At 40.7% G+C, this 26768-nt stretch overlaps 1 protein-coding gene across 2 annotated transcripts in view; it reads right to left on the bottom strand.

Moving 5' to 3' along the window:
• Nucleotides 1–260: 260 nt before the first annotated feature.
• The window catches only part of SOS1 (SOS Ras/Rac guanine nucleotide exchange factor 1), a 96773-nt gene continuing 70265 nt past the window's right edge, over nt 261–26768 (bottom strand). For both annotated transcript variants that reach the window (XM_084623412.1, XM_084623413.1), the window contains exons 11-22: nt 26123–26204; nt 25392–25514; nt 23981–24084; nt 19416–19638; nt 17089–17208; nt 16092–16254; nt 13992–14109; nt 11257–11429; nt 10091–10207; nt 9614–9878; nt 7292–7410; nt 261–5775 (exon numbers count right to left, since the gene is read on the bottom strand). In XM_084623412.1, coding sequence (XP_084479538.1) covers nt 5281–5775; nt 7292–7410; nt 9614–9878; nt 10091–10207; nt 11257–11429; nt 13992–14109; nt 16092–16254; nt 17089–17208; nt 19416–19638; nt 23981–24084; nt 25392–25514; nt 26123–26204 — 2102 coding nt within the window. In that variant the 3' untranslated portion in view covers nt 261–5280. The remainder of the gene's footprint in view (nt 5776–7291; nt 7411–9613; nt 9879–10090; nt 10208–11256; nt 11430–13991; nt 14110–16091; nt 16255–17088; nt 17209–19415; nt 19639–23980; nt 24085–25391; nt 25515–26122; nt 26205–26768) is intronic.

The following is a 26768-nucleotide window of genomic DNA, read 5'->3' as shown; positions in this document are numbered from 1 at the left end:
GTCGTAAAACATTATAAATGAGTTCACTATTTCTGCCACTAAGTGTATTTTGCATGATTCTCCACTCCTCTGCAAAGCATCCATCAGAGGGCTATCATGTGCCCAGTTCACAAATTACTGAAATGATTACATATAACTCTACAGAAGACTGACAAATGTCCTTAATGTGATGCACAGCATTAATCTTTCACAAACACTGTGTCAGACTAGTGAGATGTTCATCCTATCTTACATATGCAAAAGTGTACACTTATGGGGTATGTAAGGCATTTTTATTTTTACAACATATCTTTTTAATGCCGAAAAATAACAGCCACTATTAATTTTCACTTTAAATGCAATCTGAATATCATTGCAGACAAAGCATACAAAGATCACCTACAGACATGGTTAGGTACACAGGTCATAAGACGTGCCAGTTAAAGATTACCGCTTTATGCTTACATTTGGGTCGGACTGACATCGCTTTTTGACATTTAATCATTTTAGCAAATAACCATGCCATTAAACAAAGGCAAACGCACATATATACCACAACACACAAACTTATCAAAACTTAAAATTTGTACAATTTACTTTGACAAACAGAAACAGGCTTGTTCTCTAGTAAGTGAACCAAACAAATTTGTCCAAAAGAACCTCTCTGGCCACACAATTTACCTTGTTCCGAAAAAAATTACAGATGTTCTTAATAAAAAGGCACATTTGGCAGCTACTAAAACTGGCATGCATCTGGCACAGGACTTCCTCCCCCCCCCTTCAACCTTTCAGTCATCTGGTGCATGACATCATGTTTGTTTGTTACGGAGTCAAATGCAACCTTATCCTTTGTTCACTTGATTTTGCAGCAATTGGCTACTTAATGCACGATTTTTCATTAAAGGCAAAAGAGAAATTTGCTCACAGTTGACAGAAAAATGCACTTTAAGGTGTTGGTTTTTGTTTTGTTTTTTAAATGGAAAATAAGGCATGAAATTTACAAACCAAGTTACAGGGTGCTTTTGGCTTTGTAAGTGTATTGGGCCATATGTTTCTTTCCTTAACTAATAGCGCTAAGATGACTGCAGCCCACATATCAAACACCATTGAAATGACCGTTCAACGGGTGACATAGGGAGTGCAAAGAGAAAGATCTAAGAAGCTGCCATTTTTCTTTCTGCTTTAAAAATGCATTTTTCAGCAAGACCCTCCCTGTTCGCTGACACCAGTATGAATTTTGAGAGGGAAACCAAAGCGTGACTTTTACATACCACAGGCCAAGTACACTGATCCCAGCAACTCAGTATTAAGGAATATTGTTATGAAAACAGACATTGATGAATGAGGGGGAGTTTTCCTGGTGGAGTCTCAATGAACGACTGCTACGAACATGGAAGGCTGCGTACGAGATGTGCTATGCTAGGATAAGACAACACCACAAGCAGAAAGAACTGGCATTTCTATTGCCAGGCATTAGCTCTGCTACAGGAACTGTGGCAGAGCCGGTTCATTTGAATAGCCGTAGTGGTACAAAAGAAACACTTCCCTGCATACAGGAAAATAGAACATCTTTCAAAAGAACACAAAGGGCCTGATCCACAGCCTGCTAAAGACAATGGAAAGACTCCCACTAATTTCAGTAAGTTTTGGATAGGGTCCCAATTGAGTGATACTAGAGTTTACAGGTAAGAAAAGCCTGATTTAAGATTCTGTCTGCATAAAAGCAACAAACGATACAACAGAAATTATGATAAACAAAAGCGCGAGAGTGTAAAGGCATAATCTGATTTGTGTTGGGGGCACAGACCTCTCTCATTTCTTTTTTAAAAAACGATGGTTAAGCAAGAATTTAGAAACAATTGCAAGAGAGAACACACAAAGTGGTTTCTAGTTTATGGGAGCATTCTCAATGATTTCATGGTATTGATTCTGAAGCAAGGACAAAACTCTCTCCAAACAGACACTGCAAAATCATGCCTGGGTTGTTGAGTGCCATGACGACAGTAATTCCTTGCCTAACAACCACGTGTTAAATAATTTTTCCTTGCACTTTATTTCAAGTTAAACTTATAATGAAGTTTTCGGCATCTGAAAAGCTAACATTTACAAACTACGCATGTAGAACTTTTCTTTTTAACATCCAGTTTTCACTTCTGGGGAAAAGAAGAAAAAGATTGAATTTCTCTTTATCCTACACTGCCGCACTACACTCTAAATCAGACAGACTTTAGGGAGAGATTTTAAACATTGCTCAAATATTGCACTTTCATGTCTCATTAATGGACTTAATTTCTCCTATGCCCCCGCCCCATGCAAGCACCCAATAGCTGAAAACCAATACTCCGCAACAGTACAGTTCTGACTTGTGAGCAGTGTCAGACTTTAAATCTGGGGTCGGCAGTAAGACAGAAATCCATTTAGCTAGTTGTTGGCTTAAGATTTTTCATTATTCCATGCTATTATTCAAGATCATTTTATCAACAATCTGGCAATATGAACAATAAAAATGATGCCATTTTCCCTGCCAGTATTCAGGGATATTTGCTCTAACCCCCATAATCAGTAACCAATGCAAACTTGTCCAAATGTGAAATTCTTCCATTTTATAAAAAAAAAGTTATTTCTTGAAAATACAAATAAAATTGACAAGTTCTGAGAGAGGCCAGTGGCTCAGCAGTTGTGTTCAACGGTCTCCTCCTAGACACAGGGATCTGATTTCTGGTACTGGGTTTTCACACTTTGTGGTTCAGGCAGCACATTGGAGGTGTGCCGTACGCTGGTAAATAGCAGATGATTGAGCAGGTGTTGCTGAGCTCCGAAGGAATTTAATCTAGGTTTTTATATGATCCTCATCACCAGAGAGTCTAATCAACTTCTACAGATTTTTATCCTCAACCCCACTGTAAAGTAGGGAGGTATTAGCAGTATTTTGCAAATGGGGAACTGAGGCACAGAGAATATTAAATGACTTGTCTTAGTGCACACAGAAAGGCTGGGGCTGGGCCAGGAACCGAACACAGGTCCGCGCCACACCACTGTAGTGCCCTATCCACTAGGCCATTCTACCTATCTAGCCTGCCTTGGTGATGACAGGGACCATGGTTTTGGGTGTAGAGGACAAGCGATGTGGGTTCTGAACATCTGACTAACATTGGAGAGCTCCCTGGCTTTCTCCTGGAAAGTCAGCAACTTCTAAGACATTGCACCAAGGGTATTCATTACTCTTAGTTAGATTTGAAGAACTGGGAACTTCACTTACATTTCTTGTAGGATAGGATTATATAAAGTACATATGTAAGAATGTCCTCCTCTGAAGCCAAGTTTATAAATCTTAGTTATAAAGGAAAAAGGTACATTTTTTGGTGGGGGAGGGGGCAGGAAAACATGTTTCAAAATAGAAATGTTAAAGATATACACAAAGATACAACTGACAAATTCTCAACGTTTGGCTATGACAAAATATGCTGCTTAATGCTGATGAAATCAAAACACTTTCTGAAATGTAAAGACCAAACTGTAGTATCATGGTGCATATTCCACTACTCTAATGGCATTGTAGAAAGTTACTAAAATAATAGATTTCCATCATGATTCACTCTACGAAAACTGTCTCTAAGGATATGGTGTTCTGGGTTGCTGAAATGTATTTTGATTTTATCCAACAGGAAACATGATATAATTTTACTACGACCCATGAGTCTTAATAAAGATGAGATACTGCACACTTCACAAACATTATGGTAGAGGAGATTAATAAAGCTTCTTTTCTTCAATAACTGGCATGCATTACTGTCACAGTATTGGTTAGAATCAGAAGAGTAGTACACAGGTTTATGGATAATCCATGTCATGATATTTATGCAGATAAATGTTCTGTCATGTACATTTCTGACATAGTAAAGAGCTACTGTAAAGATTAATAGTTTTTAAGACAGTTTGAAATTCTATAACAAACTACATACATGTCTTGGAAATTTAAAAACATGTACAGTAATTCACTTTGAGAATAACCCAGCTTTGTCATTCTAACTACACTTTGTTTCACATGCCAAAACCTGATTTCTCTTTAGACTGTTCTTTATTACTAAAATACATATACTGAATTATGAAAAAATGTGTACCACAATATGTGCTTTTATCCCCTTATCAGTGTTTTTAACTGAAAAACTGAATTGTACATTTGTCCATGTAATAATTTAACGTATGTCAGCCAAACAAATGTGTATCTTTATTTCAATTAAATTAAAAACAATATGCAAGCATATTTATGCAACATTCACTATATACACATGATTTATGCAAACGCAAGGCAATTCTACGTATGCTGATTAATCTATGGTTAGTAAAACATGACAATAACTATGGAAGATGGCCAGTGAGTGCCCCTTTTCACAAGTGACTGTTTTCATGGCATGATTAAAGAAGAATAGTTACAAGCCATGAAATGGATTATCAGTAAACCTTAACAAGAATGTGATATAACCTAGCATAGATTAACAGTCTTTCTAAACGTAGTAGAATATTTCAGACAATAGTGCTGTTTTTTTAAATTTTGTTGTCATTTTAATGACATAAGACTTTAATCTGCTCTGTTTAAAGAAAGCATTAATTACCCATTATGCTTCCTGGCAATAGTTTCTTTTTCAACTGGCACCATAATATTTAATAAAATAATAATAAAGTACCTCTTTGGTGAAGCCTAGGTACCCATACTATTCACTGTAACAATTTGTAAACAGGACCGCAATACAGTGCTATGCCTTAGTTCTAACATGGTTAGGTACCACAGATCTTCCTCACAGTCCTTTTCATGATTTTAGGAGAGTATTTTAAAGCAGGGAGTAAAGTAAAAAGGAAATTAAGAAGGATATAAAGTTCCCTGTTTTGAGATTTTTAAAAAAGTGCATAATGTTTTCATTCTAATAACTGTGTTACTGTATAGAACTGATGGATACAAGACTATATTTTCCATTCCCGTACTGGACATTAGAGATCATTACACAAAACACGGTCTCTGCTTATTGGCCAGAAAAGTCCCTTGAGTCAGTTTTCTGGTACAATCAATCAGTTGTCCAATTTCTTTAGAACAGCATCCTGCATACTACAATAGGAACAGCGAGTTTATCAGTTGATCACGTCTGCTTCTGCAATTCAGTTTCTGTACACTGCATTCCCAACCTAGCATAGTTTTTAATGCGTGGAGTATGCATCCAAACTCCTTGGCGCCAGCAGGTTCAGTGCATCCATTGCCAGCAACAGACGTAGTGCCAAGAAAATGCAACTCCCAGCACAAAGTACAATTCAGGAGGAGTGGGCGTTCTCCAACAAGGGTGGTCCGTCTCGGTGCATCGATGGATGGGTGTGCTCCCGTTTGTAAGTTTTTGGAGGAAGCTTTGGGATATGTTGAGAAGTGCTTTGTCGTGGAGGGACAGGTGGCCCCTCAACAGAATGGAGGTCCACGTCCTGCGGTATCAAAGGAGGGGAGGGCAGGTGCCTCCGTGCTACATGTGGAGAAGGTGTTTGAGGGGGTGGGGGAGTAAATGGGGAGGGACTGTTTGGGAAAAAGGTATTGCCAAGTTCATTTTTTCTACCTAAGGGCGGTGGCTGGAGGTGTAGTGGTGAACTAGAGAAAACATCAGGAGTTCGCACAGGTTCTCGTGGTGGTAATACAGGAGGGCTTTCAGGAGGATCAGATATGGAGGTCCGGTCTGGCACGGAGTATCTTGGCGAATAGACTTTTGATGTTGGTTGTCGAGGAGGAATTGCTGGTGGACTGTCCAGATGCGCAGAAGTAATCTGAAGTATACAAACATTTAATTCAAGGGTTATCATCTGTATTATGATAGCCCCAATGCCTCAATCAGGATCAGGGCCCTGGTTGTGCTACATGTTATATGAATATGTTCAAAGACTCAATCCCTGCCTGAACACACTTAATGTCCAATTAAAGACAAGACACAGCCAACAAGTGTTAAACAATCGGAGGGGCAGGGGAGAGAGGACCCAGGCTGAGAGAGAATGACGATACAGGGCAGTGGGGGACAGGGGAGGAAGTACTGGAGGCCGCAGGAGGCATAGTGGTCTTGTGCTGCAGAGTTTCTAAGCTGATACCAGCTCAGCTGGGGCACCTCTTGTAGCAAGAGACCCAGGAATGAGTAAAATCCAAAGGGATTTACCCTCTGGAGAATGAGAGGGAAGAGAGGGGCAGATACTGTTTAAAAGGAAAGGGAATGAATGATGTTCTGTCCTGAAGAAAGAATAAAGGGTGGCATCTTCAAAATTACCTACGTGACTCAGAAGCATGAGTTCCACTGACAGCCAACGGAACTATAGCATACCGTACACCATTGCCAGCTAAGGGCATTATAGAATACTGTATGACAAAATCAGAAAGGCTAAGGCACAAAATAAGTTACATCTTGCAAGGGACATAAAAGGCAATGAGAAGAGGTTCTTTAAATACATCAGGAGCAAAAGAAAGGAAAGCATAAGTCCTCTATTTAGCGGGAGAGGAGAACTAATAACCGATGGTATCAAGAAAGTTGAAGCGTTTTATGCTTATTTTACTTCAGGCGTCACTAAAAGGGTTAATGATGACCAGATACTCAACACAATTAATACTGACAACAAGAGGGAAGGAATGCAAATCAAAAGAGGGAAAGAACGGGTTAGGTAACCTCCTAGGGAATCTGTTCCCTGGCAGTTAGGAAGTTTTTCCTAATGTCCAACCTTAAACCTCCTTTGCTGCAATTTAAGCCCCTTGCTGCTTGTCCTATCCCCAGAGATTAAGGAGAACCATTTATCACCCTCCTCGTTGTCACAATCTTTTATGTACTTGAAGACTTATCATTTCCCTCCCCTTTCTCCTCTCCAGACAAAACAAGCCCAATTTTTTCAGTCTTTCTTCATAGGTCAGGTTTTCTAGACCTTTGATCATTTTTGTTGATCTTCTCTGGACTTTCTCCATTTTGTCCACCTCTTTCCTGAAGTGTGGTGCCCAGAACTGGACACAATACTCCAGCTGAGGCCTTGTCAGTGCCGAATAAAGAGGAAGAATTACTTCTTATGTTTTGCTTACAATACTCCTGCAAACACATCCCACAATGAGGTTAGGATTTTTTGCAACAGTGTTACACAGTTGACCCATATTTAGTTTGTGATCCACTATAACATCCAGATCCTTTTCTGCAGTACTCCTTCCTAGGCAGTTATTTCCCATTTTGTATTTGTCCAACTGATTATTCCTTCCTAAGTGGAGTACTTTGCATTCGTCCATACTGAATTTCATCCTGAATGCCCACACATTTCTCACCTTTGAAGGCGATGATTCTGCTGGCGCAGACTCTGGTCGTCTCCGTGGAGGAACAGGAGGAGGACCAGAAGTTTCATCAGAGATTTTGGTAAAGCTTATGGACGACACAGATGCAGATCCTGATGGATATTTAAAAACAAAAACCTTCAACATGATGTACTTTATCTGCCCTTTATTTGTTCTGATTGCTTTTAATGACTACTTAATTAGCAACAATTTGCTTTTACTGAAATACGAATGCAAGGGAGATAATTCAGCACATCATCATCATGTCTTTGGCTTGCTCATAAAAGAACAGCTGTAAAGTATGGAGATACTTTAGTTTTACACAAGGAAGCTACCTAAGAAATATATAGTCTTCTAGTTCTGGCTCCAGAACTATGCTATGTTATGGTCCTCTCTCTGGCTCTCTGTCAACTTCTCCTTCCTCTAAACTCTCACTACCAAAAAATATAGGTGATGGCTGGTGGTGCTGGTGTAACTCCAGCATTGTAAGGGTAGATGTGACCCTGCAACCTATAGGGCATCTCAGTGATGCAGAAACATCTTATTTTATGGGAGGCAGTGTGACTCAGTGGACAGGACAGCCCAGCAGACAGGGCACTGGAATGGAACTCAGGAGATCTGGGTTCTATTCTCAGCTCTGAAATTGGCCAGCTGAATGGCTTTTGCTGTGGACAAGTCACTTCACCTCCCTGTGCTCCTGTTATATTAATTTGAAAATGGGGCTGGTGATATTTCTCCCCTTTGTAAAGTATTCTGAGGTATACTGATGAAAACTGCTCTAAAACTAGGTAATAATAATAATAAATAATAATATGTGCACTACAGAATGACTAGCCCTCTTTGCCTGGAATGAGCAGGGCGAGAGGGAACTGATGGATTTGGTGGAGCATGGAATTGTGTGAAAATATTATTCAATTTCATGCAAACTTTATGTTTTTTAACTCTACATTTTTCTTGAGAACATTTAGGCAGGTCTGGCATCATAATACTTCTAAGCTCTTATCGAGTGCAGTGGTTCTCAACCTTTCTGGACTACTGTACCTGTTTCAGGAGTCTGATTTGTCTTGCGTACCAAGTTTCACCTCCACTTAAAAACTACTTGCTTACAAAATCACATAAAAATACAAATACATCACAGCAAACTATTACTGAAAAACTGTTTACTTTTTCATTCTGTCTGTATGAAATTTTAGTTTGTACTGACTTCGCTAGTGCTTTTTACGTAGCCTGCTGTAAAACTAGGCAAATATCTAGATGAGTTGATGTATCCCCTGGAAGACTCCTGTGTACCCTCAGCGGTATGCATACTTCTGGTTGAGAACCACTGATCTAGTGCTTTTCATCAGCAGATCTCAAAGTGCTTTACCATGAAGGTCAGTATCATTATACCCATTTTGCATAGAGGGAAACTGAGGCACAGGGAGGAGAAGTGACTTGTCCAAGGTCACCCCAGCAAATCAGTGGCCAAGCTGGGACCAGAAGTCAGGTCTCCCATGTCCCAGTCCAGTGCTCTATCCACTACACTACACTGCCTCCCTATGAATTAGGCAGCAGAGGTAAATTAATTTTTATCCTCATTGTCCAATAACAGATTACCAGTCAGCCTGCATCCCAATTGCAAAACCCTGATGCTGAATTCACCACAAACTTTCCATCTGGGCCGTAATTTTTTAAAGTGGAAGTTTAGATTCTGGAGCACAATTCTGCATCAAGGAGTGGTTTGGCAGCAAATTCCATTGCTGCAGAATCATGAAATACGTGGTGCCCTAGATGCGTCCCTTTCCACATTCTGCTCTTGCAGAATATGGAAGAGAACACGGAATGACTTATGAGCAAGATTCCTAATCTATCCAATCTCTCACTTAAAAATAAACTTAAAGATAACAACAGGTTTCAGAGTAGCCGCCATGTTAGTCTGTATTCGCAAAAAGAAAAGGAGCACTTGTGGCACCTTAGAGACTAACCAATTCATTTGACCATAAGCTTTCGTGAGCTACAGCTCACTTCATCGGATGCATGCAGTGGAAAATACCTGCATGCATCCGATGAAATGAGCTGTAGCTCACGAAAGCTTATGCTCAAATAAATTTGTTAGTCTCTAAGGTGCCACAAGTACTCCTTTTCTTTTTTTAAAAGATAATAGTAATCTAAGTAAAAATGCATTGAGACTGTCTGCCATTATGCAAGGAGGCAAAAACATCTGCAGATATAGCAAATTTGAAGGACCAAAATGATCTATCAGTTTAGATCATAAAATAGGACAAACATTTGTGACAGTCCTAATTATTTAAATGCATTCCTAGCTTTAGCACCTACTTGAATGAAAAGGACTTGAAGGATCTGAATCAAAGACGCTGCAGACATCTGTAGTACTGGAAGTAGCAGAGGCAGGGGGTGGTGTTAATGGTGTTCGTGGAGAATTTGGGGCAGATGTTGTACTTTCTGACTCACTCTCAGGGATGCGACTGTAACTAATTTTTCTTGGCTCCTGTTGCAGCGGTGTAGGGTGTCTCATGGTACCAGGCCTTGGGTTCGACGGACGAACACCCGGAGATTTGAGGGAATAGTTGTATTTTTTGGGCTGCGGTGATACCAAATATCAATATTGTGCAGTTAAAAACCTTGCAGTGAACTGAAAGTATACATTTTAAAAATCAAATTACCTTCATCTCCATCACAAAATCAGTTCAATGCAGCTTCATCATTATTCATATAAATTCTAAAACAATTTCTGCTGCATTATGGGAAACATTTTTGAAGTTATTAAGAAAAAAATTAAATCTGAATACTAACAAATCTTGGAGGAGGCTTGGAATTTCGTGGCTCTATTTCTAATGACTTGTTGAACAGATAATCTGTGAATTCCTTCTCCATGCTATTTCCCATTGGATTCAAATTTTCAAAAAACCTCTGAAACACAGGAAGTTTAGGAAGATTACATCGTATAAGTTACTATCATGGGGCAAATTCTACATACTTTATTATACAAGTAGTCCCAATGGTTTCAAAAGTGCTATGTAAGTACTATTCAGCAAAGGTGAATTACATAAAATTGCATTAGGTGAATTACATGAACTTTTAAAAAAAAATCATTCAAAATATCAAATGTAAGTGACATTACTCATTTCACAATTTTCATTACTCTGACAAACTAGGGACAAGATCTTGCAAACTGCCAACACACAGAAATCCACTGACTTGGGAGGACATGAGTAAAACCCATGCCTCTTTATAGACTATCAGGGTTGGAAGGGACCTCAGGAGGTCATCTAGTCCAACCCCCTGCTCAAAGCAGGACCAATCCCCAATTTTTGCCCCCAGATCCCTAACTGGCCCCCTCAAGGATTGAACTCACAACCCTGGTTTAGCAGGCCAATGCTCAAACCATTGAGCTATCCCTCCCCCGTCACCTCACCTCTCCTTAGGACTTGACTTAAAACACCGTATTTCCTCATTTTAGTGATGTATGTAAGAAACGACTTGCAACCAGGGTTGAAAGTGCCAATTTACATTAAAGACATTTTTCTTTTTAGGATTTGTAGTAACTTCAATGTAGAAAGGAGAAGTCATATTTGAATACAGCAGAAGAGAAAACTACCTAAATTCTGCTTCCGTCATGATAGCAACATGCAGGGTTCTCATTCATGGATCGTGGAAAATGACACAGCTCTGCTGACCTTTGCCAAGAAAAAATTTTCTGGCCAAGGTACTGGGAGTCAGTGGCTCATGACGGTCCGCAGATGAGGAGCCTCATGTACTGCTTGCTATTACTGGTGTCTTCTAGTGTGAAAAAAACCTATGATCTAAGGACATCCTGCATTGTGTCACACTAGTAACTTGAGATCCAGGAGCAAACAGCCTGCTCTACAGATTCCTTTGATTTTCTCTGTTAAAATTATTTCTGAAATAATCACCACAAAGAAGCTCTCAATATTTTGGCATACAAAAATGCAACTTACTCGGATATCAGGTTCTATTCGTAAGCAGTATGGCTGGTTTTGGTACTGCTGGATCTCTCCTGTTATTTCAGCTACTTTCCTTCTTTTGCTGAAGTTTATAAGTTCTTTTCCATGTCGCTTTAGAAATTCAGGGTTGCCTTCTTCTGTTTTCAAGATGTTAGTCAAATAAATTCCTAAAATAGTGAAGAGAAGAAAAACATTCAGATACTACAGTACAAAACTATGAGGAAATAAACAATATAGCTGGAATATGAAGCCCTTTTAAAGAATTAAACTTGTGTATTTTAATTACGCAGGCCTGATCTATACTAGAAAATTAGGTTGGAATAAGTACATCGCACAGGTGTGTGAAAAATCCAAACCCTTGAGCGGCATAGCTAAGATGACTAAGTCCCTATGTAGCCATCACTAGGTCAATGGACGAATTCATCCGTTAACCTAGCTACTACCTCTCGGGCAAGTGGATTACTTATGCTGACGGGAGAATCCCTCCTGTTGGTGTAGGTAGTATCTACAATGAAGTGCTACAGGGGCACACCTGTAACACCGTAGATTCAAGTGCAGTCTTAAAACAAAATTTTCCCTATCACAATCAATGACAGAGTTGTCTGCTTTACAAATAATGGCAATACCTTAACCCTTTCCTTGAAAACTGCCTGTTTGCATGAGACTCTCAAGATCAATCTATTTATTTACCTACCACTTATAAAGCACACACCACAGGGAAATCTAATTATGTTTGAAATTACATTGCCTCACAAAATTCAATGAGCTGACAGAAGTGGAGTGTGCTGTTTCCTTCCTTTCACTAGCATTGCCTTATTCGTTCTCAGTTCAGCTCCAGCCAGTTACTGATCTGAGCCAAGCCCTGGATAACGGAGATGAAGCTTTTTATGCCTGATGTGAAAGCGATGTGGAGCTAGCCACTGTTGCGTATTGCTGGCAGTTTAGTTCATGCTGTGTCAATCTCCTCTAATGGCTTCATGGAGATATTGAACAACAAGAGGATTAAAAAAAGAATGGAACTCTATAGATGAGGGCACTGGACCTGCGGGGTCCATCATGAGTCCTCGGATGCATGGCTTTTGTAAATGGAAAATTTACGTTTACATGCTTCACCAACCTATTCAAATTCTTTGAGGGGGTCAAAAAACATGTGGACAAGGATGATCCAGCTGATACAGTGGACTTGGACTTTCAGAAAGCCTCTCATACAGTCCATCATTAAAGATCTCTTAAGCTGAGTACGCAGCCATGGGATAAGAGAGACGGTCCTCTCATGCATCAGTAGCTGGGTACAAGATGAGTAAGAAAGGGTAAGAATAAATAGTTAAGTGTTCATTGGGGAGAGAAGCAAATAGCAGGGTCCCCTCCAGGATCTGTAGTGAGACCAGTGCTGTTCAACATATTCATAACTGATATGAAAAAAGGGGTAAATCGTGAGGTGGCAAAGTTTGCAAACAATATAAAATTGCTCAAGATAGTTAAGTACAAATCAGACTGCGAAGAGTTACAAAGGAATCTCACAAAAGTGAGTGACTGGGCAACAAAATGGCAGATGAAATTCAATGTTGATGAATGCAAAGTAATGCACATTGGAAAATATAATCCCAACTACACATACAAAATGATGGGGTCTAAATTAGCTGTTACCTCTCAAGAAAGACCTTTGAGTCATCCTGGATAGTTCTATGAACACATCTGTTCAATGTGCAGTGGCAATCAAAAAAGCAAACAGAATGTTAGGAACCCTTAGGCAAGAGATACATAAGGAGACAAAAAAACATGATAATGCTGCTATATAAATCCATGGTAGGCCCCTGCTTCCAGTTCTGGTTGCTCCATCTCAAAGATACATTAGAATTGGAAAAAGTACAGAGAAGGGCAACAACAGCGATCAGGGGTATGGAACAGCTTTCGTGTAAGGAGAGATCAAAAAGACTGGGACTGTTCATCTGAGAAAAGAGACAACTAAGGGAGGAATATGATACAGGTCTGTGAAATCATGTATTGTGTGGAGAAAGTGAATAAGGAAATGTTATTGACCCCCTCACATAACACAAACCAGGGGTCAAACAATGAAATTGATATGCAGCAGGTATAAAACAAACAGAAGGAAGTACTTCTTCACACAATGTACAGTCAACCTGTGGAACTCACTGCCAGGGGATCTTGTGAAGGCCAAAAGTATAACTGGGTTCAAAAAGAATTAAGTTCCTGGAGGATAGGTCCATCAATATCTATTAGCCAAGATGGTCAGAAATTCTTTTCTCTGCATATTCAGTCATACTGCACATTTGTGTGGCTCTTTCACATACCAGTAGGGGAGAGAAAATGTGTTACAGTCAGAGACAGCTGAAACTAAGTTTAACTTCTTTTAAAAAACTGATTAGACCTAAAGCTCAGTGTTCCTTTAAAATATAAAAGGAGTACTTGTGGCACCTTAGAGACTAACCAATTTATTTGAACATAAGCTTTCGTGAGCTACAGCTCACTTCATTGGATGCATCCGATGAAGTGAGCTGTAGCTCACGAAAGCTTATGCTCAAATAAATTGGTTAGTCTCTAAGGTGCCACAAGTACTCCTTTTCTGTTTGCGAATACAGACTAACAGGGCTGTTACTCTGAAACCTTTAAAATATACTTCTCACTTCTGCTTGTATTTCTGTCGCGTCCTTGGCAAACATTAACTGACATTTCTTTTATACTGCTCATCCCGAATCAAACCTACTTACCAAAGAAAGGCACACATGGAGGATTAATGGACCTGAGTTTTGCTAAATATTTCTTATAGTGATCCTCACTCAATTCATGAGCTTCTTCTAAAATCTTTTTCTGTCGACTTGGAATTTGCTGAAAAGATACACAGATAGGTTAGTTTGGAGGGCACTGTGGTCCAGTACCCCATCCACAAGACCAGGACTGACAGCTGCCATTGCCTAGTTGTGTGACCCTGGGGAAGTCACAGGCTCAGATTTTTAAAGGCATTTATGTGTTGTTATAAAACAGCCTAAATCAGTTTGGTGTTGCAATGCTCAGCACAGCAACATCTCAATACCCTTAAAATTCTGGGCCTTAACCGCTTTGAGCCTCAGTTTCTGAAAAATGGGATACTAATACTTTGAGATCTAGAGACGAAAAGAGCTATATGGGTATAAGAATCAGGACATTGAACCTCCAACCCAGGTCAGCTAGGGCTCTTCACAAAAGCCTGACTTTCATACATACCCCTCAGCCCCTGACCATAATCTTAATTATAATTATAGTAGCTAAGTAAATTATTGATGCGGGCAGCCTTGATTTCCTGTCAATCATAATATTGGTAGTATACCTCTAAAACCTTTAAATCCTGCAAATACCTATGGAAAATTCAGTTACGCACTCCCATGTCAGTGTAGGTCAAGCAGCCCAATTAACTGGGTATGGATCCTATGCTGAAGTGTATGGAGGGAACCTGCTAGAAGATGCAGACTTTTTTCCTGCTTCCTGCGGCTGGTGCGTTCCACCTCTTTCCCCAGACACCCACTACTCTGATCAATCTGCCTATGCCTTTCTGATAAACCACCTTTTATTTTCAATCTTGCCAGTTACTGGTTTCAGGGAGTGGGGTCTGGTGATTTGCCATGTCTTTCTGCCTTACTTACCATTGTATTCACTTTGGGGACCCCTGGAATGACAGGTAACCACCTCTGACATTACACAGAAATTTATAACTATATTTTACACTCTCATTCAATCTTCCATGGTGATTTTACTTCCCTTGAGGAAGCCAGGGACGCTGCACACTTATATTCGTGGTGCAGTCTGCATATTGTTGAAGTATTCGCTTTTCCTGCTTTATGCACAGGTATGTAGTCCTTGCCAATGGCTCAGCTGATCCCCGACATCAAATGACCTACACGGAGGACTAAATCCTCAGATGATGCAAACAACTGAAGTCATAATTGGAGGAGTTCAGAGGACTAGGTACAGCACTACAAATATACCTATGCACACATGTGCAGTACGTCTGGGGATTCACCATCATTGGGTTTTTTCCTCACCAACAACTCAAAAGTGATTGAAGGAATTTTAGTAAACATTTCCAGAAACATTCATCTTTGGTCAGAAATTCAGCCCAAAAGGCAAAAAAGTTGTAGAAAGCTGTAAGCATCTGAAAATAAGGAGTTATAATAGTGATCGTTTTGCAACCTTTAACTGTAGTATTTGCTCTGACCCTGTAATAAAACAGCATTTTTTAGAAAGTCTAACAAGGAGCTTTAACAAATATTTCCTACATCCCATTTCTTTTCCTTCAGTTTTGAGTCTTGGTACATCGATTCTTCCATATTTTTCATTAACTGTTTCCCCTTATTCGTAAAATTTCTGTATTGAATATTTTTAAAAAAATTTTAGTTGAAATGTTTTTCCTTCATCTTCCCTTCAAGACACTGTTCGTCCACTGAACGCATCCGATGAAGTGAGCTGTAGCTCACGAAAGCTTATGCTCAAATAAATTTGTTAGTTTCTAAGGTGCCACAAGTCCTCCTTTTCTTTTTGTTCTTCCTCAGTTTCTTTCAGGTTTTAACTCCCATCCATCTCTCTGCTTTAGTCCTTCACTCTAGTTTTCTGCTTTATTCTCCTCAGCCCCTTTTAGTCTCTGCTCTGTCTTGTGATTGGCAGTGGCTGAGTCCAGATAGCATGAACATTAAGTACAAAAGCAAAGGCTCCTTCAAAGTGCAAGAGCCCGTTACCACCCTTAATGTGCTATTGAAAGGAGAAGCATTTATAGTAACAGAATGTAACTTAACTATAACACAATTTCTAGATTGAAAACTGAAAACATTATAACCTACCTCAAATGTGTGATCCAGTCTATACACAGGTGAAGAGTTCATAGCACTGACAACTTCAAGAACACCATTGAAGTTATTCAGCTCCTGAAAAACTTGCAGGATCTCAATTATCCGACTCACTACAATTACTCTTTCCTCTAGGTTTTCTGTTTCTACGATGCATCTGAGTACAAAAACAGAATGCTAATTTTGTAGAAATAAAACAGAGCCAGAACTCTGCCAAGCAACAAAGATTCAGCTATAGCACAAAGTGTACCCTTCTGAAATGTTTCAACAGATCCAAAAAGGCCCACCAACAACAGGAGGGAGATTTAGAACAAGTTAGGTCCCATTTCTCAGGTTAAAAAGCTGGGAATATTAGAAGTAGTCTTCGAAGGATTGGATTTTTATCAATAAAAGCTGATAAATGTTGATTTCAACATACACACAAACCAACACAAAAATATTTCCATTGATGATAATAAAAGTTTATAGACAGACAAAGCAAGAAAAATGCTGCTTGAGAACTTACAGTTTCATTTAAGGATATTTACTTTGTGTATTTTGACATGTGATGTTGACAATTTGTGTTTTAACAGTTATAAAGCTTTAACTATCTGAAACCCAACATCTATGATCATTAAATTATTGTTTGACACCCTTGCATAATTTTCCACAATTGTGAAAGTTTACATAGATAAAAATTGAAAAAAAATTGCTTAAAACCCATAATTTTGTGCAACTGTGAACACTTTTATCGTTTTTTAAATCAAAACCAGTGCTTAAAAAACACATTTTCTGTCAAAATTATAATAAAAATTAAAATCAAATTCTGCCAAGCCTACTTACAAGTAGTTGTTCTCAGAGACAAACAAACATTTAGCCATTGCTCAAGTAGAGGATTCGCCAAGGCAAAATTTCTCCTAAGGTTACCTCTCAGGAAGCATCTGAATGAACTACATATATCCACTAACATTCCAAAGTAGAGATTTAAAAAATGAACAAAGAACACCCTTACTTTTCAAACCACAAAGTGAGATTAGTGGTGTGCCGTATCATTTTGAGAAGGTTGGGAGAATTAATTTCTTTATCTTCCTTGGTCCACACACTTCCAACTAGTTCTGATGGCTGCACAGCTCTAAAAGAAATTATAAAAAAAATAAAAATAAAGCACAATAATATAAAACTTTTTAAAAAGACTACCATTATTCCAAAAAAAGTCTTAATTATCAGTGAATTTTAATTTAGTGAAGGACCACTGCTTGAAAAAAATACTTAGCTTATTGTGAACTACCATGATCTCAAAATCAAAATACTCACTGAATGAAGAAAATGATTGGTATTCCTTTGCTTCTGTTTGCTCTTTGCATCACGGTATCAATTAACAAATATTTAAACACACACATTAATAATAAAAAGAACAGGAGTACTTGCGGCACCTTAGAGACTGACAAATTTATTAGAGCATAAGCTTTTGTGGGCTACAGCCCACTTCATCGGCTGCATAGAATGGAACATATAGCAAGATATTTTTATATATATATATATATATACACACACACACACACACACACACGTGTGTATATATACACACACACATACACACAGATAAGTTGGAAGTTACCATACAAACTGTGAGAGGCTAATTAGTTAAGATGAGCTATTATCAGCAGGAGAAAAAAAACTTTTGTAGTGATAATCAAGATGGCTCATTTAGACAGTTGATGTCAACTGTCTAAATGGGTCATAGAATCATAGAATATCAGGGTTGGAAGGGACTTCAGGAGGTCATCTAGTCCAACCCCCTGCTCAAAGCAGGACCAATCCCCCATAGTTGCCCCAGATCCCTAAATGGCCCCCTCAAGGACTGAACTCACAACCCTGGGTTTAGCAGGCCAATGCTCAAACCACTGAGCTATCCCTCCCCCCATCTTGATTATCACTACAAAGGTTTTTTTTCTCCTGCTGATAATAGCTCATCTTAACTAATTAGCCCCTCACAGTTTGTATGGTAACTTCCAACTTTTCTGTGTGTATACCTATCTATCTCTATCTTATTATATGTTCCATTCTATGCATCCGACGAAGTGGGCTGTAGCCCATGAAAGCTTATGCTCTAATAACTTGGTTAGTCTCTAAGGTGCCACAAGTCCTCCTGTTCTTTTTGCGGATACAGACTAACACGGCTGCTACTCTGAAACCTGATATTAATAGTAACTGCCTTTCATCTAAATCAGGGGTCTCAAACTCAAATGACCACGAGGGCCACATGAGGACTGGTACATTGGCCCGAGGGCCGCACCACTGACCACTCCTACCCCCCGCTGCCCCGCCCCCACTCCACCCCTTCCATGAGGCCCTGCCTCTGCCTGGCCTCTTCCCACCCCTTCCCTGAAATCCCCACCACAACTCCATTCCCTACCTGCCTCCAGGGGGTGCAGGAGGTATGCAGGGTGCGTCAGGGGGCTCAGGGCAGGGGGTTGGGGTGCAGGAAGGGGCTCAGGGCAGGGGGTTCGGCTGCAGGAGGGGTTCGGGGGCAGGTTCGGTCTGGAGTGCACTGGGGGAAGGGCAGGCTCCCTGCCTGCCTGCCCTGCCCCCGCGCTGCTCCGGGAAGCAGCCGGGACCTGGGAGGGTGGGCCACAGGGGTCTGTGTGTTGCCCTGGCCGCTCCTCCAGGTACCTCCCCCGAAGCTCCCATTGGCCCCCTCCCCCATGTCCTGGCCGCTTCCTGGAGCGGTGCGGGGGCACGGCAGGCAGGCACGGAGAGAGGGAGTCTGCCCTGCCCCGGTGCACACCGGGCCAGAGCCGCTCTAGGTAAATGCTTGGGGGGTGGGAGGGGCCCCCCGTGGGGAGCTGGCGGGCCACAGAAAATAACGTTGCGCGCCGCGTGTTTGAGACCCCTGTTCTAAATGAAGTATGAGGTCTAAACCTCATTGACACCCCTCTCACAAACTGCTGTTGGATTCTCTGTGGTTCATAATACGCTTTACAAACTAGGATATGAAGGGAAATGGTTTAACTGGTTCTCAAAGATTTGCCCATTGTGGAAATATCAAAGTATCAGGAGCTATTCTCCTCTACTATAGTGAAATTAATAGTATGCATTAATTATAGGTGCTTAGATACCTTGATGTCCATGATATAAACATACAAATATTTTCACTTTGTGGTGCATCTTTAAACTCCTTTGCAGCGTAATTAATGACCTAACACACAACATATGTCAAGGGGGCATGCCAATAGTGGGGATCTGTACAGAAGGCCTGCAGAAGTAATTTTGGGACTATTTTGGGTTTGTGCAATAATGTGGTATAGTACTTTCAGTTTTTCAATGGAGGACAAATACCTGTAAAGATCTGACTCGAGTAAAGTGAGCTGTCGAGCAATTTCTATTGGGTGCAAAGTGAGCAAGTCAAAAGTTTCTGGCTGTCCTGGCTTGCTTATATGCCACTCAATTGCAGGAGGTGAACTTTCAAAAGTAATATTGTGGCTTGGCCCAATGGCCTGTGCCTGCTTTTTCCGGTAGATTATCTTTGTGATTGATTCGACCCATTTCTTCATAGCTTTACCTGGAATAAAGAGACATTGTTAACATTTATTTAATGCTTTTAATTCTATGTTTCTTCAAAGAGGCCAATGTCATTTTTTAAATCTCCACGTTACAAACATTATACCTCAGTACTCTGAGGTAAGTAAGCATTCTCCCAAATTTAAAGAAGGGCAAACAAGCACAGCAGGGTTTCACTCACACAAAACCAAGCAGCAGCAAAGCTAGAAATAGTAGCAGGAGCCCAGTGATCCTGGTAGTAGCACGTATGTAATTCCTTCTGAATTAATGGGAGTTTCACACAGGGAACTGAAGGGAAAACTGAACCCCAGAAAAAACAGTTACTAACCTTTTCTGTAACTGTTGTTCTTTGAGATGTGTTGACCATGTTCATTCCACTTCAGGTGTGTGCATGGCCAGTGTGCTAGCATTGACGATCCTTCCATTAGCGGTACCTGTGGGGCAGAGCCACCCTCAACCTGTCTATGTGGGCATAAGTACATTTTGTCTTTGTAAAAGACTGTATAAAGGTGGGTCAGACACCAAGGCTTGCAATTTTCCTACTCTCTGTGGAGAGAATTGTCACCACAAAGTTCACTTTCGTTAAAAGATGAAGTAACGAACAGGTAGCCAACTGATCAAAGGGAAGACCCATAAGACTTAAAAACACCAGATTTAAGTCCCAAGGAGGGATGGGATACTCCACTTGGAGAAATAAATGGTCCAGATCCTTTAAGAACCTGAGTGACACTGGTTTGGAGAATACAGCGTGATCTGCAATTGGAGGGTGGAAAGTGGAGATAGCTGCTAGGTGAACTCTGATGGAACTGATGGAAAGACCTTGATGTTTCAGCTGTAACAAATAGTCCAGGATATGCTGTATAGGAACCCAGAGTGGAGAAACCCTTTCCTGCTGAGACCACAAGAAGAACTGCTTTCACTTCAACAGGTAAGTGTACCTAGTAGGTGGTTTCCTGCTATTCAAAAGAATGTTTTGCACATTCCTTGGACGGACCTTCTGAGGTACTTTCCACAGAATATCCCGGCTGTAAAATGAAGAGTCACTGGTTAGGATGAAGGAGGTGACTGTAGTTCTGAGAGATCAGGTCTGATTCTGGAGGTTATGTCAGCAGAGCCCAAGTTGAGAGGCTCAGCAGAGTGGAGAACCATTATTGGCAAGGCCCCACTGGTGTTATGAGGATTGTACGAGCATGATCCTGCTTGATTTTTAATAATACTCTGGGGAGGAGCAGAACTGGAGGGTAAGCATACATGAGTCTGTCCTTCAGGGTAACAGAAAAGCATCTGTCAGGGATGCTGGATTGTGACCCACTCTTAAAAACAAAAGAAAACAAAAAAACTGCTGACACTTTCAGATGTGACGAGTTGTAAACAGGTCTACATAAGGAACCTCTATGCTTGAAAAATTACTCTTACTGTATCTGGCTGGAGATACTACTCATGGAGACTGGTGAAAGACCTGCTCAAGCAATCTGATAAAGTATTCTGAATACCCAGAAGGTGTTTGGGGTGAAGTGTATTGGTGTTACAAAACTACCAAAGCTGTACTGCCTCTTAGCACAGGAGATTCGATCTGGCCCCTCCTAGTCTGTTCAGAGAGATCATTGCTGCTGTATTGTCCATAAGAACTAGGAAATTTCTTCTTTTCTGTGGGGAAGGAAAGCGTGACAAGCCAAGTGGAGAGCTCTCAACAACCTCACATTTATGTGGAAAGCTACCTATCTTCTGGCCAGACCAGAGAATCCCCAGGTGGGTTTCCCAACCTAGGGAAGAAGTCTCTGTAACCGGAGTCAATGCTGATTGTAGAGGAACAAAAGGAACTCTCATATGTACATTGGCAGTGTACACTCATCAGTTCAGAGCGTTTAAGACCTCCTCTCAGTCCTACTGGCTGTAGATGGCAATGAAGGTGTTTGCCACAACACCTTTGTGGGTTCTACAATATCCTCATTTATGGAGAGAGCCGCTCAGGAGGCCCCTGCTGACCCCAAAATGTCCAATCTGTGCATGCTTATCTGAACTACTTCTACCTGTAATTCCAGGGAGGAAGCAACCCTCTTCAACAGAGGTGGAGCCTCCCTTCACAATTCCACTGGGCCAGTTTGTTCTTGTTCGGTACCAAACATGGTTCCGGACCTGACCTTTCATGCCTCCTCCAGTGAACTATTACAACCACTGCTTGAGGATCTGGAGGGAGGCGGGTGCAGAGAGGATCTAGTGGTGGGAGGGAATCCCCCCCGGGTTTCAATATGGCCAATGGTAGGGCACAGGACCTCAGCTTCTTCCCCACCACAGCTCCATGCCCACCGACCAATGCAGAATGTCAGCTGCATATCAAGGATGAAAGAGCGACTATTCAGGTGATAAACCCGAGTCACCTTATCAGGGAGGAGCAGTATCTCTCAGTGCCAAGAAGCAATGGTGACACTCAGAAGATGCTACCAAAGAAAGCATGCTAGGCTTGGCCCTTGACAGCACCTGCAAGCAGGTGCAGGATGGTCTGAAGGTGCCCAACAGCTGAGCTCTACCTGCAGGTGGGTCAGAATGAATGTTCACTGGTGCCAGACAAGAAGTCTCCTAAACCGCTGGTGAAGCTGGAACTGACAGAGGCAGGAGATTGCGTGCCGCATCTTATGCCTCCGGCATTGAGAGGTTCCCTTGACGCTGCTGCACTGAAGAGGTCGGCACCCCTGGCTGTGATGGTGCTCCAGTAGTGGTCAGTCTCAACAGCATCTGTTCCGGAGTAAACGACCCTGCCTAACGTGCTATTTGCAACAGAGAGTGTCTCCTCATCAAGGGCTTTCTTTCCTATTTCCCAGCCTGCTTGTTGGTTGACAGTGGTGGGGACCTCAATCTCTTAGAGGGTGGATCCTTCAACTCACCCTACCATTGTTTCTTCCTTAGCACCAGGAAAGAAGATGGGTGCTGAGACTCTACAATGTCCAGAGAAGCACGCCTAACAGAAGTAAAGGCGCTTGGTGCCCAATCTGAGCAGGAAAGCTCTGAAGGTGGACACAGTGCCATCTCCATGAGACAGTTACATAGTCTCACCTTTCTTTCACTTTTAGTTTGTGGATTAAAGTCCCTGCAGATTTGGCATCTGTCCCGGACATTAGTCTCCCCGAGGCACTTCAGATGCCTGTAAAGCAGGTCACTTATTGGCATCAATTCATAGCATTTGGTGCAAGGCTTGAAGCCTGGAGACCGAGTGATGCCTTGGTACTGGGCGTCAGCCCCCAGACAAGTGGAAACCAAAATATACACCAAGAACAATACTAAATAAATTAAACATATCTAAACTAACTATAAAACTACTAGATGAATACCAGCTACAGATACTAGAAAAACAAATTCCCAGCAAGGGAAAAAAACCACTTGCAAGAGCAAGCTACCATGCTCTGTCTACCGTCATGAGTGGTAAGAAGGAACAGAGGGGAGGTTGGGGGCAGCTCTGCCCTTCATAACATTGCACAGCAGTGTAGGGTAGAAAAGGGCATATGTCCTGTGCCAACAGGTATCACTAAGGGAAAAATCTAGTGCACTGGGTGTGCACACACCTCAAGTGGAATGGACACATGCAATCACTCAAACTCCTGCATTCCAGTCTTATGCTCTGTCCACAAGACCAAAGATTTCCAAACTGGCCAGTCTACAGAATTTGCTGACAATCCACAGTGAACTGATTAGTCACATGCTTGTTCTCTTCCTGTTTCAAGCTGCTAAATATACATTAAAACACTTTTCTAACAATCTTTTCCTTTATGCAACTGCTGTAGCTGCCACAGGGATGTTTCGTTATTGAAAATGAATGGGGAAGGTTTGCTACACAATTTATGAACTGGGGGGAGGCAGCCTATGCGATAACCTCTCAAGATGTGGTTCACACTGTGAAACAGCCTGAGACTCCCTGCTCTAGAGTACACTGTTTCCTCCATTGAGCTTTTATGAAAGTTACTCCTAACTATAGCTAAAGGGATTTCCCCCAATAAGCAGGTGACCAAAGACTATTTTGACCTGCTTTCAAAACTACCTACTCAGTTGCTGGCATTTTTCAATTATAGCAGTTCATTTTCAATATAACTAGAATTATATTTTGGCCATCAGAGTTAAGTAACATGGATCATATTTTTCTGAATAGGCACCGTATTTCTGGGAATGAAAACAGCAGTTGATTTTTAAATAAAGGTTAATTCAGGGTATGCACTGAGTAACATAAGTCATCATAAGCGCCCAACATTTAATTTTCCTTCATCCACTGACCGTAAGGGAGCATCACCACATAACAAAGATGTCTAACACTGGACATATTTTAAAACGCTGATATCTATTGTAATCATAAATACCTCTTACTGTCCCAATGAATTCTTCCAATCGGTGCAAAAGATCTACATCTCTCTCAAAGTCATAGAAGTGGTGTTCTACCCAGTGTCGGCATACATTTAACACTCTACAACGTTAAAGGAGAGATTATAAACTCTGTGGGAAGAGATTGTGTTAGTCTATGTCTGACAATGCCTCGCACTATGGCTTAGATGGGATCTCCAGGTGCTACTGTAAGAATTAGACCATACAGGAGGGTAAACCAAGGGAACAATTACAGCTAATATAGAGTTTTCATTTCACATTCAATATTCACAAAAGAATGCACACAGCTAGTTCTTGCCTTGAAAACATTTATATATTAGTTTCACCTGAAAGCTCTGAATAATGCTGTCAATTAGAAAACAATGTTACTTACTTAGGTCACATCTACATTAGGAGTGCTTTGCTGGTATAAATGTAGCAATATACTATCCTGGCAAAGCACCTCTAGAGTGGATGCAGCCTATACTGGCAAAACTGAGGGCTTGTCTTCACTATGGAGCTCAATCGGTGTTGCTGCAATTGATGCAGTGGCATCGATTTAGCGGGTCTAGTGACGACACACTCAATTGATGGGAGAGCGCTCTCCCATCGATTTCTGTACTCCACCTCAACGAGAAGCGGAAGCAATGTCGGCGGGAGAGCATCTCCCGTCGACATAGCGTAGTGTGGACCCTGTGGTAAGTAGATATAAGCGACATCGACTTGAGTTACGCTACTAACATAACTCACATTGCGTCGCTTAGATCGACCGGCAGCTGTAGTGTAGACCATGCCTGAGATTTTGCCAGCATAGCTTATTATAGCTCCCTGAGTGAAACAAGCTACACAGGCAAAAGTGCAGGTTTGCCAGTATAACTGAGTCTACAGTAGCCTTGCTGCTCCATGCCTCAAGCCACAGAAGCACAGATTTCAGAAAACCCGTTAGGGAGCATTAGTGCCTAATTTGCATCGTAGCATTCTAGAACCTAAGACTTCATAAAAGCTGACCCCTTAACCTGTCCTCACTTCTCCTTTATCTCAGAGTCTTCAGAAGGATTCCAAAGTATACAGCAGGTGGGAGGGATCAACATGCATCTGCAGGGGCAATACATTCAGAAAACTCCATTTATAAGAAAATAACATTTTTTTTTTGTTGCTATTATCCAATGAGCTATCTACTGTAAAGAAAGGAGCTTTGTGGTTCTATAACTGTTTTATAAGCTGAATCAATGAAACTGAGGATGTGTTACTAGGTGGGAATCAGGTTCCTGATTGTTGGATACAAACTAAACACTTTACCACTGTGTCAGTGGCTCCGTGGCTCATGACGAATGACAAGAGACTCCTTGTGGGAATCTGCAGAGGCACTCTACGAAGGAGAAGTTTTATCTGCATTTCTCTAATACTCACCGCAGTTGTACAGGTTGTATATATTCTTTCCTAAATCGTTTTAACTCTGCACTAAGAGGCTGGTCTCCATTCTCCATAGCTATACGATCAGCTTCTGTTGGCTCAGGCTCTGGAATTTCAAACCTAGCATGGGACAAACAAAAAAGTCTAAACCTTTACATTAATTTAAATGATGTAAATAGGAACCAGTAATTTTTTGGGTTAACCTTTCTCAGAACATGCACTAACAAAACTATTAAGAGTTTGATTCAACTGAAGATACCTCTGCTTTCTCCCCTGCTAGACAAAAAGTTTAGAGGGTTTTCATTAAACCAAGTCCTTACCAGTTAGTAAGCATAGAGCAACCACTTACTAAATTGGAAAAAATATCTATCTTATGCCACTACATAAAATAGAGGATAGCAACACAGTATGTGCCAATACAGACTGCAAAATGACAAAACCTTTGGGGCAAGATCCTCATCTGGTGTAACTCAGAGTAACTCCACCGACTTCAATGGAACTATATCAATTTATACCAGTTGAGGATCAATCTTTTGGACTTTATAATCCTTGGATTTGAACTTCTAAGAGAAACCAGTGACAAAAATTGAAGCCATCTTTTTAAAATGTTACATTTTAAAAACAAAAACATTTTTAATCCTACTCCACATTAAAAAAAAAAAAAAAATCCCTCCTCATATGGACTAGTGCAGCAAGCACTGCAGTGAAGATACAAAAAAGTCACATACCTTTCTATCAGAAGACTCAATAATTCTTGAGGTTTGCAGAAGGATCTATATGTTGTGAGAAATGTCCGAACAAAATTTGGGTCTAGGACACACAAAAAACCCATTGCTTTAATTTCAACAAATTCGCTAATTATAATACTTCACAAGGATTCAAAGTCAATGGTTTTCTTTAAACCTAAGTGTACTTGAGAACACTCGGACTATTAATGGATACCTGTTATACAGTACACTCAACATTTCCTTGTTATTTTACTGACATTTTAGAACTTTTGGCATGGTAATCCAAGGCAGAATGAATAAAATCAATTTCAACTACATTTTAAAATTATTCACGAAAAACACTTGCTTTTCCTCTCAATTATTAAAAGAACTTGAAAAAATTCTTACAATGTTGCGAATAGTGAATTTTTACAAATACACAAATATATGCCATTTTATGAGTAAGTCATCTAGTCTAGCACCCAATCTCTGACAGTGACTAGTGCCAGATGTTTCAAAAGAATGTGTAAGAAACCCTATAATGGGCTATTATGGAATAACTTTTTCATAGGGAGATGTTTCTTCCTAATTCCATCACTAGTGTGACCACTGCTGGACCAGTGTGTCCATTTCTGCTGTCCACACTTCAAGAAAAGTGTTGAAAAAT

This window comes from Lepidochelys olivacea, assembly GCF_965140295.1.
Source record: "Lepidochelys olivacea isolate rLepOli2 genome assembly, chromosome: 3".
NCBI classification, from domain to species: Eukaryota; Metazoa; Chordata; order Testudines; family Cheloniidae; genus Lepidochelys; species Lepidochelys olivacea.
Note: the sequence above shows the minus strand (reverse complement) of the source record. Positions and strands in the feature narration are given on the sequence as shown.